The 16,734-nt window shown below is 43.7% G+C and overlaps 1 protein-coding gene across 1 annotated transcript in view; it reads left to right on the top strand.

Moving 5' to 3' along the window:
- Positions 1–8,920, top strand: part of LOC310877772 (uncharacterized protein) — a gene marked incomplete at both ends in the record, with an annotated part of 412,147 nt that extends 403,227 nt beyond the window's left edge. The window contains 2 exons of the mRNA XM_083791721.1: positions 5,236–5,388; positions 8,717–8,920. Coding sequence (XP_083647847.1) covers positions 5,236–5,388; positions 8,717–8,920 — 357 coding nt within the window. The remainder of the gene's footprint in view (positions 1–5,235; positions 5,389–8,716) is intronic.
- Positions 8,921–16,734: the final 7,814 nt, after the last annotated feature.

The following is a 16,734-nucleotide window of genomic DNA, read 5'->3' as shown; positions in this document are numbered from 1 at the left end:
ACACTATACAGTAGTTCTCAGCAGCAGAGAAGGTTACAGGGATTTGCGACTGGTGTTTTTCTTTGCCCCGCGTTCTCACTCTTCTATTGATCCGAGCCACGTAGACAGTATTTCAGAAGAAGTTGGTTCAGAGTTATTGTGAGAAATAGTGTTGCTGCATGCCGTCGCAGCATGACGGCAGAAAGATACACTCCATAGTGGGATTACAGACGTGACGGAGCGGTTATACTCTTGGCTAGCTGCTCTGGCGAAGACTGACGTTATGCAAGTTTGCTTTCATTTTCAAGAGCTTTATATGACTCGGCTCCAGTGTGAGACACGCGTGTCCACGAATAAGAAGCTTAACCCGTTAAAACCGAGAAAGCATCGGCGTCATTCATTTGAAACACTTTAACCATTCATTTATACCGTGGCTATTCAAACATAGCAGTCTTTGCTTCTGGGGGTCCCATAGCTGGAACAAAATATTTTGAGGTGATTCGTCCGCGGCCAAATACATATAATGTCGGGGGGTCCTTGGCATGAAAACGTTTGAGCAACGTACGTTTTTCAGAAAACTGTTAGGATTTAGAAGACATTTGTTTTACAATCGGCCTCAGATCTTAATGGGTTAAGGAGAAGTCTAATTGCGTTTTATCTTGTCTGCATGCCTCTCTCCGCCTCCTGGATCGACGCGTCTAAAGGCCGACACAAGCGGTGCGTTTGGCGCTCTGCTGCCGGATTAAAACCAACCACACACTGACACCGAGGCTTGTTCTAAACTCCCTGGATCCCCCAGGATGTGCTCGCTGGAGTTTTGAAAGCCTTAAGATGCTGACAGAGGGCAACATGAAACGGTTCTATACTCTCCAGCCAATTCCTTGCAAACAACAGATACCATAATAAGACACTACAGTGATCTGCCTATAGCTTACTGTACATTCCAAGACATATAAGCCATGATGTCATGTAAGCAAGTCCTGGGACATTTAGATGAATGAGTATAATTCCAGGTCGGAGATTAGGTTTCGTAGACACTAGTGTGCCAGGCCAGTTCATGGGACCATGCGTTCATTAAGAGAAAATACATTAGTGAATATTATACTTGTTTCTATGATTTCTTCTGGGCTGTATGATTTTTTTTTAGCATGGGAGCCTATATATATATATATATTACATTTCAGTTCAATTCAAAGGGCTTTATTGGCATGAGAAAACATACGTTTACGTTGCCAAAGCGGAAATGGTACAATACAGTTCAAACAAAATGTATGTACAATTATTGAAAGTCAGAGTATCCAATAGATTGGTGGTTGTGATATTTGATATCCTTCTATTACAGCAGTGCAAAGATATTGCTGTTTATTCACATTGTTGTACAGTATATGGGAGTTTTTTTTGCCAAAAGTCATGTTTTCAAACTCTCCTTGGGTGATTGGAAGTATGTGTCTCTGATGTCTTGGCACAGTGGACAGGCGGTTAGGAAGTGTAGCTCAGTTTCCACTTAATTTTGTGTACAGTGAGTGCATAGTCTGTCTTCTCTAGGGAGACAGGTCTGCCTATGACGGCCTTGCTCGATCGCAAGACTGTGCTCACACTGACTCTGTACCTAATTAAGGTTTTTCTTTGTTTTGGGTTGGTCACAGCTGTGCTCAGATATCATGCCACGGTGTATTCTCTGTTTGGGGCCAGATAGCATTCTTCTATGCTCTGCTTTTGGGTTACTTCTTTCCATTGTGTCAGAAAGCTGTCCTATTGCTGTTTTATAATCTGGTTTAGTCCAGTGAGTATTCTATGTGGTGGCTCTGTTTGTGTTTGTGCACAGACAGAGTTCCAGGACCCGCTGCCTGAGGGGGCCAGCTCCCTGTATTGTGTGCCCCCTGTATTACACACAGCTAGGTTCCCTTTGTTACGGGTGGTCTCCTGAAAGCAGAACCGTTTTGAGTTGATCTACTGGCAGGGACAATAGAGAACCAATAACATGAGCCTACCTGAATACACTGATGCTTTATCAGTTGTTGTTGTTGTTGGCACCAACGCTTTAACAGTTCTTTGGCACTTCCCTCTCTGTCTCTGCTAGTTGAAATGGCTCCTGCTTGCGCCATGTGCCAACAGTATGCGGAAATCCACCTTGTCAAAACCACTGTGGCCAGTACGGGGATCGAACCCGCGACCTTGGCATTGTTAGCACCACGATCTAACCAACTGAGACAGACAGACACTACAGAGCTTATGAACAGAGCTTTTCAAATGTATTATTAGTATTATTATTGTCTCCACCAGGCCGAAGGCATGTGGGGAGAGTATGTTTTGCACTCCGTCCGTCCGCGTGTCCGTCCGTGTGTCCGTCCGTGTGTCCGTGTGTCCGTGAACAGCTAATCTCGGCCACCGTTAACCCGGTCGATGCCATATTTTGCACACACACTCCCTGGATGCCAACCATGAACCTCTGCCCCAAACTTTCCAGAACGGCCTGTTATAGCGCCACCAGGAGGCCGCTTTGTGCAAAACAAGTTTTTCCATGCCATATTTTGCACACACACTCCCTGGATGCCAACCATGAACCTCTGCCCCAAACTTTCCAGAACGGCCTGTTATAGCGCCACCAGGAGGCCGCTTTGTGCAAAACAAGTTTTTGCACAGTACACCTACAGATTTTGTCCAAACATCACGCAAATTGGTACACAGTCTCTCTAGAGCCATTCAACTAAACGGGTCTTTCAGATTTATCAGACTCCATCCTGATTGGTTAAGATTGGCTTCCAAAGTTCACAGGAGTGCTCAGTTTCAAACAAAATGCTGCAAATCATGAACACATCGCGTGATTTCCGTGAAATTGTGCACCCACATTCCCACTAGGCCGAGGACAAAATGCCACATGAACAATTTCAACTCAGCCTCAAGGTGGCGCTATAACTGGCCGAAAAGTGTTTTTACCTCTAACTGCACGGATCTGTGGATAACCTGGTGGAGACCTGTGCCCGGAAGGGCACTTTTTCTAGTTATTATTGTTGTTGGCACTAATGCTGTAACCAACTGTGCTAACCATGCACCTATATGAAGAAAGGTTTGGGGTTAGGGTGTATTTAAAAAAATATATATACTGTATATATATTCTATTTTTTTATTATAGATCTTAAGAGTCCATGGGAAGCTGATTTGTTTTATATATCTAACCAATAGAAGTATCACTAATTCTAAAAGACAGCTAAATAAGTTATTTGGAAATAAGGAATATAGGCCTATTACAGGTTTATATAACGGTTTATGAACAGTAAGCTCTATAGTCTGAAAAGACTGTGTGCTTACACAGTATACACAGTACACAATAGTTACATCAGTGGTTACACCACTACATCAGGGATTACACTTTAGTTATGCCTATACTACATCAGGGAGTACACCTTCAATCGCTTATAATAAGCAGACCTGGCAACACTGCAAACCAGCACTGCAGGCTACTTTGCATGCGCAAAAACAATGTTTCATGCTGAACTTAAATGCTAGTTTGATGCAACTCTGTCTGTTTGAAGTTGGAAACAGTCTGTTTGGAGATGGAAACAGTCAGTTTGGAGATGGAAACAGTCAGTTTGGAGATGGAAACAGTCTGTTTGGAGATGGAAACGGAAACAGTCAGTTTGGAGATGGAAACAGTCTGTTTGGAGATGGAAACAGTCTGTTTGGAGATGGAAACAGTCAGTTTGTAGATGGAAACAGTCTGTTTGGAGATGGAAACAGTCTGTTTGGAGTTGGAAACAGTCAGTTTGTAGTTGGAAACAGTCAGTTTGGAGATGGAAACAGTCTGTTTGGAGATGGAAACAGTCTGTTTGGAGATGGAAACAGTCTGTTTGGAGATGGAAACAGTCTGTTTGGAGATGGAAACAGTCTGTTTGGAGTTGGAAACAGTCAGTTTGGAGATGGAAACAGTCTGTTCAGTCTGTTTGGAGATGGAAACAGTCAGTTTGGAGATGGAAACAGTCTGTTCAGTCTGTTTGGAGATGGAAACAGTCAGTTTGGAGATGGAAACAGTCTTTTTGGAGATGGAAACAGTCTGTTCAGTCAGTTTGGAGATGGAAACAGTCAGTTTGGAGTTGGAAACAGTCTGTTTGGAGATGGAAACAGTCTGTTTGGAGATGGAAACAGTCTGTTTGGAGTTGGAAACAGTCTTTTTGGAGATGGAAACAGTCTGTTTGGAGTTGGAAACAGTCTTTTTGGAGATGGAAACAGTCTGTTCAGTCTGTTTGGAGATGGAAACAGTCTCTGTGGTGAAGAGACACATATAGTTAAATCAGGGATTACACTTTAGTTACTGTACATAAGAATTACACCATAGGTACATCGAGGATTACACCTTAATTAGTTACAACAGGGAGTACACACACTTGTAGCACATGTGTTTTTGTAATCAGACCTGCAGGTGCTGTTATATATTGTTTTGCCGCCAGCCATCCAATATATGCAGCGAATAGAACCGGCGTGCGTGCGTGTGTGCTTGCACAGTATAAATAGAGTTCCTAGCTTGAACCAGTCTAGCTGTAAGCCAGAACCATGTAGCTCTGACTAATGGTTATATTCTGAAGTATTTGGTTAGGATTTAGTGATGAATTGGACCTGCTTTATTTTTTCAGTGTGCCTTCGCAGCGAGGTATGGAAGGGATGGATTCCCACAAAGCCCACTGTATGATGTGCATGTTTGGCGTTTACTGTACTGAAGACACCCAGTGGACATTGGCTGAAGTGCAATAAGTGGTGTCATCTTTTTAAACATGTTCATTACATGTATGTACTGTACATACTTGTCGAGTATATTTGTAAATGAATAGGTAGTACGTTTGTGTGTGTGTGTGTGTGTGTGTGTGTGTGTGTGTGTGTGTGTGTGTGTGTGTGTGTGTGTGTGTGCGCGTGTGTGTGCGCGCGCGTGCTTCCGTGCGTGCGATTGCACATATTGCATTCCATGTCATCTTTAACCCATTAAAACCGGGAAAGCACCCGTGTTAGATTTCTGTGCCCGCTGTTCAGAGATAGCAGATATACACCTGATATTATTATTTTTTTATCTTGAATAATTTTGAATTACAAAAAGGTTTGATTTAGAACTTACTTACTGATTTAGAACTTAGAAGGCATTCGTATGTCTTAATGGGTGAGTGCGAGTGAGACGAGCCTCTTTCTCCCCCTCCCTCCCATGCAGGACCCCAGCGCTATATGCTGTGGCCCACCTCTCAGGAGTTAATGGGTGTCTTTCTCCTCCTCCAGGACCCCAGCGCTATGCCGCGGCCCACCTCTCAGGACCTGGCCGGCTTCTGGGATCTGCTGCAGCTCTCCATCGACGACGTCACCTTGAAGTTTGACCAGCTGCAGCGGATCAAGAACAACGACTGGAGGCCTCCGGACAGCCCCGAGAAGAAGGTGGGCATACTTAAAGGGATTGTGACATTAAAAAAAAGGTTTTGGAATTGTTCTTGTTTTTTTTAGGTTTTCTAATCTCAATTGCACCCAAAAAACATGAACTTTTAACATTCAGTAGATTTTCTGTGATCTGGGGTTTTCTGGCTCAAACAGGTGCTCTGATTTGCCGGCAGTAAGTGACATCACTTACTGCAAATCCCATATATGTCAATGGGATTTGCCAGCAGATGTCACTGTTTCACTGTGTTGCCTGTTTTCATTGTAGCTCAAAAGGCCCAAAAAACCCCAAAGAAAACTTCAGACCACAGAAAATCCACTGAATGTTCAAAGTTCAGGTTTTTCGGGTGTAATTGAGGTCATAAAACCTAAAAGAAAAAAGAAAAATAAATGAAAATGAATGTCATAAAACCTTTAAAGTAAAGTATAGGCCTCGTGACTACGAGTTGCGCGCCCTCTCCTCTTTTTCTGTTCAAGGGCATGCATCATCAACATGACACAATGGGCTCTGTGCACACAGAATAACTCTCCCTAGTTCCTACGTCCGGGCCGCTTCCCTATACTTCCTTCACAGGTGTTACCATACCAATACTAATGAAGGCTCTGTGCCATTTAGTGTAAAGTGGTTCTCAAACTTTTATACTTCAAGGACGCCCCCCATACACACCCGTATGTGGCCATTGGGAACCCACTCAAGGACACTTTTTAGACCCACTGATGTAGCAGACTGCAGTGTTTCCAGTGAGTCAACATGCACAACAGCAGCAGCCTGACTCTGTTTGACCGGAATGGAACAGAGCCTTCATTAGTTATCATCGGTAACACCTGTGGACACTGATGTAATAGGCTCTATGCACATACACCATTTGTCAAAAGAACCCTGCTGCCTGTGAGAATGTTTATGGTTCAGTACTGCCTGACATTCCAGAGTGATGTGAAGAATTCAATCTGAAAGGGGACGAGCATTGCAATGAAGTCCGTGCCTCTCTCTGGTCATTCATTTTTAACGCCGTTGTTTGGTTTATAATAATACTAGAGGTTATGTGGCCCTCACACCTACGTTGCGACACTGCCTAGTTTTATTTCCCCTTCACAAATCGAACACTGGCAATGAGTCATTTAAAATGTGTTTTCTATTCTCTTTACATCTTCTTGGTTTGAGTCGAGGCTGTGCTCCGCTGAGATCGTTCTGGCCTCCGTGTTCTATGAAGAAATGTCACATTTTCCAAAGTTCAGATGCAGCTGTAGCTATTTACATCCTACAGGAGAACAATAAAAGCTACTTTCAGCATTCAAATCACGGACTTGTTCAGACGAGGCCTGCCTTTGAGTTTGGTTCTGCCCTTGTTGCGTGGCGGATGTATTCTTGGCTCAGAGCTGAGTTGAACCACCTCATTAGTCTGCTGGTATTGTCATCGAGGGATCACAATGATAGACCGTGATCTAATTATTACAATTTACAATTTAGGCATTTTGATTTAGAAGATGCTCTTAATCCAGAGCGACTTAAGCATTAAGCAAGAACAAAAAGCATGGCAATACATCACATACATAAAAAGTAGTTATCATTAAACATGCGTAAGCTAAGAACGTAACAGTGGAATATCTCAATGAAACTATACATATAAACTATACATACAATTATATACTATACATACTGTACAGTATATACTATAAAGTGCTATGACTATGGGGGATTAGGACATATAGCAAGTGGAAGGAACACGTTATTCCAACCAGTTCCTTTATCCCCCAATAAGGCTGACCAGGGGGAGGCAGTATATAGAGACCAGGGTTAATGCATGTTTTTTGTGAGAGTACCTACCCTAGGGGACACGGTGAGAACATGCAAACTCCACACAGAAGGGCCCTTTTGCCAGCCCCACCTAGGGTACGGGCACTGATGACGCGGAGGAGAGAACATTACATACGTCTATCTGACCTCATCAAACCCTGTACACTCAAGACACTGCCCCTGCCCCCGCTGCCACACTTAGATCTCCATATATGGAGCTGACCCGTTCTGACATTCCATTATGTTAATCTGACCCCATCAAACCCTGTACGCTCAAGACACGCTCCATATAATGGCCGGTACAGAATGAATTCTATATGTTGATCTGACCACCCATGCCCGCTCGCCCAGCAGTCTGCCGTCACCCAGGCGGATATGTTGATCTGACCCCCCATGCCAAAGCGCCAGCGCTCGCCCAGCAGTCTGCCGTCACCCAGGCGGATGTGTGCACGCAAACTCGCCCTTTAGGGCCGTCTTAACCCATTCTGACCTGAGATCAGATTCATACGAGTTTTCCACTGGACACACACTGGTCTGATTGACCCATTCTGACCTGAGATCAGATTCAAAAAATGTCAGTCGTTCTTCGATTTTTCAAAAAATAGCAGACCTACAAGCTCGTATCGCGCCACTCGGTGGCGCGATATGAGCTTGTAGATCTGCTATTTTTAAATAGCTAAAGCATAACATGATGCTGACACCAAAATGGGTGCCCGTTCAGAATGGGTTAAGGCTCATACATAGTCTGGATTTACGGTGGTTAGGTGACCACCGAACTACAACATGACGTCACGAAGAGCAAAAGAGCAAACCACCGCCACCGCTCCAGCCCTTCGCTCTGTTTTTACTCACCACCGCTCAATGTTATTTCAGCTCCGGTGATCAGCTCACCACCGGAGCGGTGGTCACCTCATCACCGAAAATCCAGACTATGAATAGGCCTTTACTGGTTATAGTCATGTGTGCGGTTACTTTTGATGCAGTAATGTAATGGACTTTTTCTTAACCCGCTCCAACACGTGACTGTGTGTATGTGTGTGTGTCTATTCCTCATTATTCCGACCCCTTGTGATGTCATGTGGGTCAATACATCATCATCAGACATCATCAGCAAGGCGCCGCTCACCCGCTGGGTGGGATTTAATTTGTATTCTTTTAAATCACCCTTGTGTGAAGTGAGGGGCATCTTTGGGGGGCACGCATAAACATGACGTCACTGGGGGCACACACAAAGGCAAACATAAAAGGTTCATTGGCTGCCACATGATGTCATGGACACACACGCACGCACGCGCGCACGCACGTGCGCACACGCACACACAAAGCCAGACGTTGGAGGAGCTAGTGCCCCTCAAACATATATGCTTTTGAAAATGTTTTACATTGTCTAATAACTAGAGGTTCGAGTAGCTACGCGGCCCTCACATCTAGTAACCATCTTTATTGTAGTTCTGACATTGTTGCAATTACCTCTCTCTGTCAGGAGAGGGAGACAACGGACATAAAACTGTCTGTCTGTCTGTCTCCTTCCTACAGCTACCAGATCCCGTACCAAAGAAGACATTGAGGCAGAAGAGCATGGCACGAGAGCGTTCCCTGGACCTCACCGACAGACACCGACAGGAGGCTCGCCGGCGGCTCATGGTCGCCAAGCGCGCCGCCTCCTTCAGACAGAACTCTTCGTCGGAGCGAGCGGACAGTATTGAGATCTACATCCCCGAGGCTCAGACTAGACTTTGAGAAGACGGGGACCGCGCTCTCCCACGTTGGAACAACAACTTAAACTAGCCTTTTTCTAGACCATTACTACTACTACTACTACTATTACTACTCTCTACTCTTCCATTACCGATCATCAATTGTCTAATCCCCTCAGTGTCATGTCTGCAACACCTTCAAGTCCAGTAGGATGCGTTGAATGTGCAAGCGTCGTGTGAGTTGGAGTATAGCTGTTTCATAGGCGTCGCTGTCTAACCCATTCTGACCGGGCACCCATTTTGGTGTCGGCATCATGTCATGCTTTAGCTATTTAAAAATAGCAGATCTACAAGCTCATATCGAGCCACCGAGTGGCGCGATACGAGCTTGTAGGTCTGCTATTTTTGAAAATTCGAAGAGCGACTGACATTTTTAGAATCTGATCTCAGGTCAGAATGGGTTCATCAGACCAGTGTGTGTCCGGCGGAAACCTCGTATGAATCTGATCTCAGGTCAGAATGGGCTAATGGCTGTCAAATGTGATATGCATTTCCAGGTGCAGGTGCAGCGCGGACGGAGATTGTTTCTGCTGAGACGCTTGTGCGGAACGGAGATAGTTTTTCTTTTTCTTTTTTTGTTTTAAAACGAAAACATAGTCGTGTGGGGGTGGCGTAGTCAAAGCCAGTTCTACCATTGCCACAAAACGTATCGGCTGAAGCAGTTTTATTGACCCGGTGGGTTGGGCTGTTCGCTGGTTCGTTGATGATGATGCCAACCTTTAGCTTTCATTGAATATCTTGGAAGGGTGTAGCCTATATCTGTATTTTCTCAGCATTTGCAAAGTGCCATTTAAAAAAATAAGTGCAGCTGTGAAAACCTACCAGCAACCACGTCTTTGAGCTAAAAAGAAAAGAAAAAAATGGACAAAAAAAAAGTAAATGAGAGAAAGTGTATTTTAGTCTGGGTTTGTCGAAAGATAATAACTCTCTAGTGTATTTTTCAAAGTTTGAAGGTGAATCGTACATTTCTTTGTCAGATGGTTCTTCTTTGGTAAGTGTTAATCATGAGCTAACAATTACAAAATCATTGACATTCAAAACTTGGAAATGTACCAAGGCTTGAAATACCTCAACAATGTGCATATGGCACTGATCACCCATACTAGGTCATTCAGGCAAACCTATTAGCACTGGACTGCACAGTAAAATCCTTAACCCTGTTTACACCCCGTCTAAAAATAGACCCACATTTAGACCCAAATGGACAATTATTACAGGTCCGTTTTGGAAGTGTAAGTGTCCATTTGGGTCTATTTTTACACATTTTTACTGTGAGTGCAGTTTTTAAAAGATTGCAGCTTTCTACACAATCAGGTTCTACATGCAAGTTGTTAAACATTCTAATGGATGTAATGGTCTAATGGTCTAGATCAGTGTTTCCCAAAGTGGGGTCCGGGGACGCCTAGGGGTCCTTGAGGGAGTTCCAGGGGGTCCCCGGCTAAATCACAGTTAGTAACCAAATGGACCCTTATGGGTCTGTAACTCAAAGAGTGTACAAATGGAACCAAATGGACCGTAACGGGTCCATTTGGTTCCATGTGTACACTAGTGTTAAAATAACTTTGATTTTACAAAGTTCCCTTTGATTTTACAAGTTCCCAAAGGTCCCAGAGATAGAAATGGCATTAAATGGGGGTCTGTCTGACTAATGCATGTCAAACTAGGGGTCCTTGAAATTTAATTGGTTGAAAATCACTGGTAGAGTCTTCTCTTATGGGGGGTCCCTGGCATATGTTTTCAAATGGGGGGGGGGTCAGTGGGATAATTAGTGTCAATTTGGGGGTCCTTGACATGAAAAAGTTTGGGAACCACTGGTCTAGATTTGTGGAAAGTATTCTAGGATTGGTCATCGTCTTAATTGATTGATTAAAAGAGAAAACACTTGAACCCTATCCCGGGGCAGACATTTGGCGAAAATGACAAGCTGTGAGCTTGTCCATCAACTATTTTCGGGCAAAGATGTTAATGTAGAGAGAATATATTAGGGGGGGGACTAGCATAGACCCCTGTTGGAATATAGGGTTGAAGTAGCCTACATTTCAAACAGCTCTCCCTGTGCCATTTTCATTTACTTGAAAACAAACACGCGAGTTATACGTGCCAACGTTTATTCATCGTATCAGTAGTATATGGGGGTGAAGTAAGACTATAATTTAGGAAGGCCGGTGGTGGAAGTCCTTATAGATGTAGACAAATGCACTTACGCACTTCGTACAATTCTCTCTGTTTCCAAGAGAAATATCCATAGTTACCCATCAGGTTCTCAACAGTACTGTTTGTATGTTTGACTGCATGGCGACAGACAGGGCTGCGGGGAGGAACATCATTCATGTATAATATTATGTGTATTTTATGATCCCTGTGTCCTCCATGCCCGCTCCATTTCCTTTTGATAAATCTTCGCATGAATAGTTGCAAGTTGGGTCTCACAAGATGCCACTTAGACCACCTTTCAGGACACAATAGATGACTAAATCAATTTACACACACCCAACCGTAGCCTCGAATTCATTGGAGATTTTGTTTGTTTTTGTCGCATTCCTAAAACCAGTAATAATTCGATGACCTCAGTAGACCAGATACAGTCCGTCGGACATCAAATTATCGGCATAGGAACGCGACACAAAAAACAAAAAATCTAAAGAATTCAAAGCTTCACGGGGTATGTAATTGATTAAACTTTGGGGGCTGTACTACTCCTTCAAACCCCACATGGTTGAGCGGAGTCCCTCAGGGCTCTATGCTGGTGTCCTTTGTTTTCTGTTATTGTGGGGGAAAGCTCTGGCTGAGCACAGCCGATCGACAAGCATAAAACAGCTGCTATTTTCTGCCAAAGCTTTCCTCACAGTTCTGGACGCTGGGTTTTAAGTGGTTGAGCGACATCAGAAACAGAATCCTTAACTCTCAACTGCAGGACCAAAGGCATTGCTTTCTGTAACCCTGGGAACGGTTATGTGACTTTCACGTTGCCTGACAGGCTAGATACTCTGTTGTTGAAAATCTCACCCCGGCATTATTATGAGTTTGTCTGGCAACAATAGAGAGAGAAGTAGGGGTGGCAAATATCAGGCTCTTTGAATTCCCTTGCTGTTAGAAAAATTGGAGAAACTGATGCAATAGCCTACTCATACTCGGTGTGTGTGTGTGTGTGTGTGTGTGTGTGTGTGTGTGTGTGTGTGTGTGTGTGTGTGTGTGTGTGTCCGTGTCCTTGTGTCCATAGATATGCTTGTCTGTCCGTGATAGTACAAAGTAACAGGACACAGTTAGCTAGCTATTACTCTTGCCTTTGACTCTCATCGTGATACTGTGATGCCCCCTGGTGGCTGGTGTGAGAAATACAATAGACAGAGTAATTCTAACCCCACACAGGATGCAGATAATGCTTCTGGGTCGTTCTCCTTCTTGGTACAATATAATTAGCATTGTGGGAATGATTTCCATGATGAATGGCTTTCTTACATTGGGTGAAGTGCAGCTCACTGCAGTGTTGATTTTGTAAAATTTAATTTAGTTTAAGTTGTAGTTATATTTTAGTCATCTGAAATGTTTTAGTGTTAGTCTAGGTTTGGTCGACTAAATCTACAGCTGATTTAGTTGACTAAAATGCATTTTGATGGCCTTGATGACATAGTAATTGCAGATCTTACACTTGGTTGCATTCTGAAATAGCCGATCTACAAGCTCACTGAGCTTCTTGATCTGCTATTTTCAACATGGAACCAAGTGTAAAAAGACTTAAGTCCACTGTATCTTTTCTCCATTAGTCCCTCATTTTCCTCACGGGCTGGACAATATATTATAGTGTTATCGGTGATATGAGACTAGATATTGCCTGGGATTTTGGATATCATAATATGGCAAACTGGCAAATGTCTTTTCTTGGTTTTAATCACATAAGCCTTATTTTATACTTTAAAAAAAAATTCAAATAGACAATCTACAAACTCACACCACGGCACATTGCAATGTGTTGTCAGCATGTAGATCTGTCATTTTAGGCATTTTTGAAAACTTTTTGAAGAATTAAAAAGAAAATCCAGTAGTCATGACATTGTTATTGTCACAATATTGATATGGACAGAAATATTGTGACATATGATTTTGTCCATATAGTGATATATGGACAAAATCAACAGTCATACAGTTGGGTTCCTGTCACATGGGGTGACTGGAACGCCATCGTTAGTTGTCATTGAAGTCACTGGCAAAACACAAAGCTAACTTGGAACTATTGGTATCCGTAGAACCCACAGATAATCAACCTATTAAATGGTGCTGCTTTTTACTCAATCGATCCAGTTTGGGTCAAACAATCAATTCAACACAACGTTAACAATCATCACATAACAATCCGTTTTTTATGACTTGCAGAACGCCATAGTTTTCCCAGAGATTTGCATCACATACAAAGATTTTTTATTTCTTCCCTGAATTCAGAGAGAGAGAGAGAGAGAGTGTGTGTGTGTGCAGGTTGTTGGCAGAGGTGAGGCTATGATGCCAGTCGCTTGGCAGAGGTGTGGCACCCCACTGCTGTTCCCTGTCAGCCTGGGCACACTCGCGCTCAGACGCGTCAGAAGAACCTGAAGCCCTTCTTCTTCGTGGGGTTTTTAGACAGCTGGTGGATGGAGAAGAAGCTCCACCTCCGCGGCTGACTGACGCGACGGACAGCTTCCCGGACGCGCTCTCCTCCGCGTCAGTCGGGCGCGGAGGTGGAGCTTCTTTTCCATCCACCAGCTGTCTAAAAACTGTGCGCAGCTGCTGTGCGCAGCCGAAAACGTGCGCGACAGTCTGCCTAGACCCTGTGTGGTCGCACACACCACGGCAGAGACACAGAACTGGGTGTGACATATGCTGGCTTAGAGGAGATGAGAGACTGGCTCTGTAGTGCTGGAGGGCAGTAAAGTGACTGCTCGATCTGCATGCATCTGTATGCTGCCTTTGTGCTGGGGGTTTGACTGTGCTGCTGTTATAGAACTCAAGGTCCCTCTGTGAGATCAAACACGGACCGGCCCTTTCTGAAACCAGTCCCTTGACTTGAAGTGCTCTCGGGAGGTTCCCTCGTCAGGAAGTGCCCCTCCAGCTGAATCAAGTTCCCTTGATTAGGGTGCTGGGTATAAAAAAATGTTTGGAAATACACTTGCCCTCCTTGTGCAGAAACAGGAAACAGACACCATTCGTTGCCATGGTTACCATCATGCAATTGTGTTACCTGTTTTTTTGTTTGTACAGTTATATTGCATTGCATCGTGTATGTTTGTGTGACATGTGGATTTCATTAATATGGAAAAAGGAAATACAGCGTGACTGTCAAACATGACATGTCATTGTCATCGAGTCTAGATCTAAGGTCTAGACAGACAGTCTATGGTCTAGATCGGCACTAGCTCTGTTCCATACCCTTCCTGCTTTCGATTCTGCCCTGCAGTAAGGCTATGGGACAAACGGGGTTAAATCTCAAATCAAAATCAGACCAGCCTCTCCTCTTTAGTGGAAATCGCACGAACGTTTGACCTACTCACCAAAACAAAGGCGGGTTGAGTCATTAGAAAGCCTACTTTCCTTAGTGGAAGCACTCTGAGCCCCCCATCACACGTATAAACGGTACATTTTGGCCAGAAAGGGATTTTTTTCCACCGGAGGAAAAATATTCTCTATGAGGCAGTTCTCTGGGCAATATCAGTAGAGGGCGCAGCGGAGTAACTAAAAATGTTTTTTTTTTTCGGTGGAAACAAAATCCCCTTTTGGCCAAAAAGTACAGTTTATACGTGTGGTGGGGGGGCTCAGAGTGCGTCCACTAAGGAAAGTAGGCTTTCTATTGACACAACCCGTGTTTGTATTGGTGAGTAGGTCAAACGTTCGTGAGATTTCCACTAAAGGGGAGAGGCTGGTCTGATTTTGATTTGTGATTTAACCCATTCTGAACGGGCACCCATTTTGGTGTCGGCATCATGTTTTAGCTATTTAAAAATAGCAGATCTACAAGCTCATATCGCGCCACCGAGTGGCGCGATACGAGCTTGTAGGTCTGCTATTTTTGAAAAATCGAAGAGCGACTGACATTTCTAGAATCTGATCTCAGGTCAGAATGGGTTCATCAGACCAGTGTGTGTCCGGTGGAAACCTCGTTATGAATCTGATCTCAGGTCAGAATGGGTTAACCCCGTTTGTCCCATAGCCTTACTGCAGGGCAGAAATTCGCAGAATCGAAAGCAGGAAGGGAATGGACTATGGAACGGAGCTAGATCGGCACAGACTCGCTCTCCACTCAAGGCTGCTTGGTTTCGGACGACAATATGGCGCAGCCTCGCGTGAACGCGCATATCGAGGGCAAGTGTGTAGGGCGAGTGGCGAGGAGCTGGTTTCAGAAAGGGGGTGAGTCTCCCTCCCCGGGGCCCTTCAAGCGCTTGTTTTTGACAGAATGTATCGCTGAACGCTGTGGCTTTTATGCCAGTATGTGGGTTGGGTGAGTTTCGTTGATGGGAGTGTCACGTGGAATGACAGAGGGACGTTTCTCAATATTATGCAAAATGTTCAGGGCTGTGAAAAGGGTTTCTGCACCCCCCGAGGGCATATGCGAGTACAGTTCTGTACACGGTGACGTCCTGTGGCAGGCAGGAGGGTGCATGTTTAATACTCACTGTGTTAAATTAGGACGCAGGATCTTACAGTGTACACTAGTCACTCTTCACCTGCTGTTATCTTCAACGGTTGGTTTAGTTAACGCTTCATTGACATCATGAGACTTAGTTGGTTCATGCACTCACTGTTAAGACTGTGAACACAGTCAGACTGGTGGAAAAAAGGCTTTGTGCAAAGTTGAAGATTTTACGCCTGTGAGGTTTTATAGATCAGAAGTTATATGTTTATTTTATTTTTTTAATAAATCATACATTGAGTTTGAATAGCATTATATTTGCAAAGATATATTGTCTTTTGTTTAAGTGAAGCACGCCAGAAGAGTCTGGAAGAATCCTGTGGCGTTCTTTCAGCTGTAGTTAATCAATTCAACTTCCATTTCATTTATGTCCACTAGATGGAGCTGTGCATACACTATTGATTAACACCTGACTCTTGTGCATCCATGCACTGGTTTTGTTTTAGGCCTTTTGTTTCTAATATAATATTCACCCCCTCTTTTCAGCTTTTCAGTTTGTAAGGGAGCCTGCTTGTATTCTATATACCGGTACTATAGACTTACTTGTGCCAAAAATGGGGTCACTTGTGTTTGTGCGACTGCTTTTGTGGACATGCGAGAACTCTTCACTTTGGTGTGTGTGATCCCTTTTTTTTTTCTTCTTCTACTTTTTTACTCCACAGCCAGCCACATGCATAACTTCAATAATACTGCTGTGGGAAGTTATTTTAATAATTACCACCACGTTTATTATCTTGAGAGCCACAAACATCTCCAAGTGCCATCTTTATCACTCGTCTACCGACCGTCCTATAAGACCTTCATTATACAGGCAGTCATATTTCATAATTTGTATCTAAAGAGCTCATTTGTACCACCCCCTGTCCTGTCCTGTCCTATTTCTAGTCATGTATTGAATCTGTGGCCTCGATCACTTCTGTAAAGGGAAAGAAAAAGGAAAACAATAAAATGAAATTCTACTGACCTTCCTTCATCACTAGAAATGAAGTTAAATATTTCAAGGGGACTTTATTTAATTTTTCTGCGGTGAGAACATCCAAATCATTGAGAAAGACTGATTAACACTTATTTGAACTTGGAATGTGAACCAACTCTATAATTAATAGAAATTTTAAAAAAGTAGTTGTTTAGCTAAAACTATT

The sequence above is a fragment of the Protomyctophum parallelum genome (genome assembly GCF_964188405.1).
Source record: "Protomyctophum parallelum genome assembly, chromosome: 20".
Classification (NCBI taxonomy): Eukaryota; Metazoa; Chordata; class Actinopteri; order Myctophiformes; family Myctophidae; genus Protomyctophum; species Protomyctophum parallelum.
The sequence above is the reverse complement of the archived record's forward strand: the minus strand, read 5'-3'. Positions and strand labels throughout refer to the sequence as shown.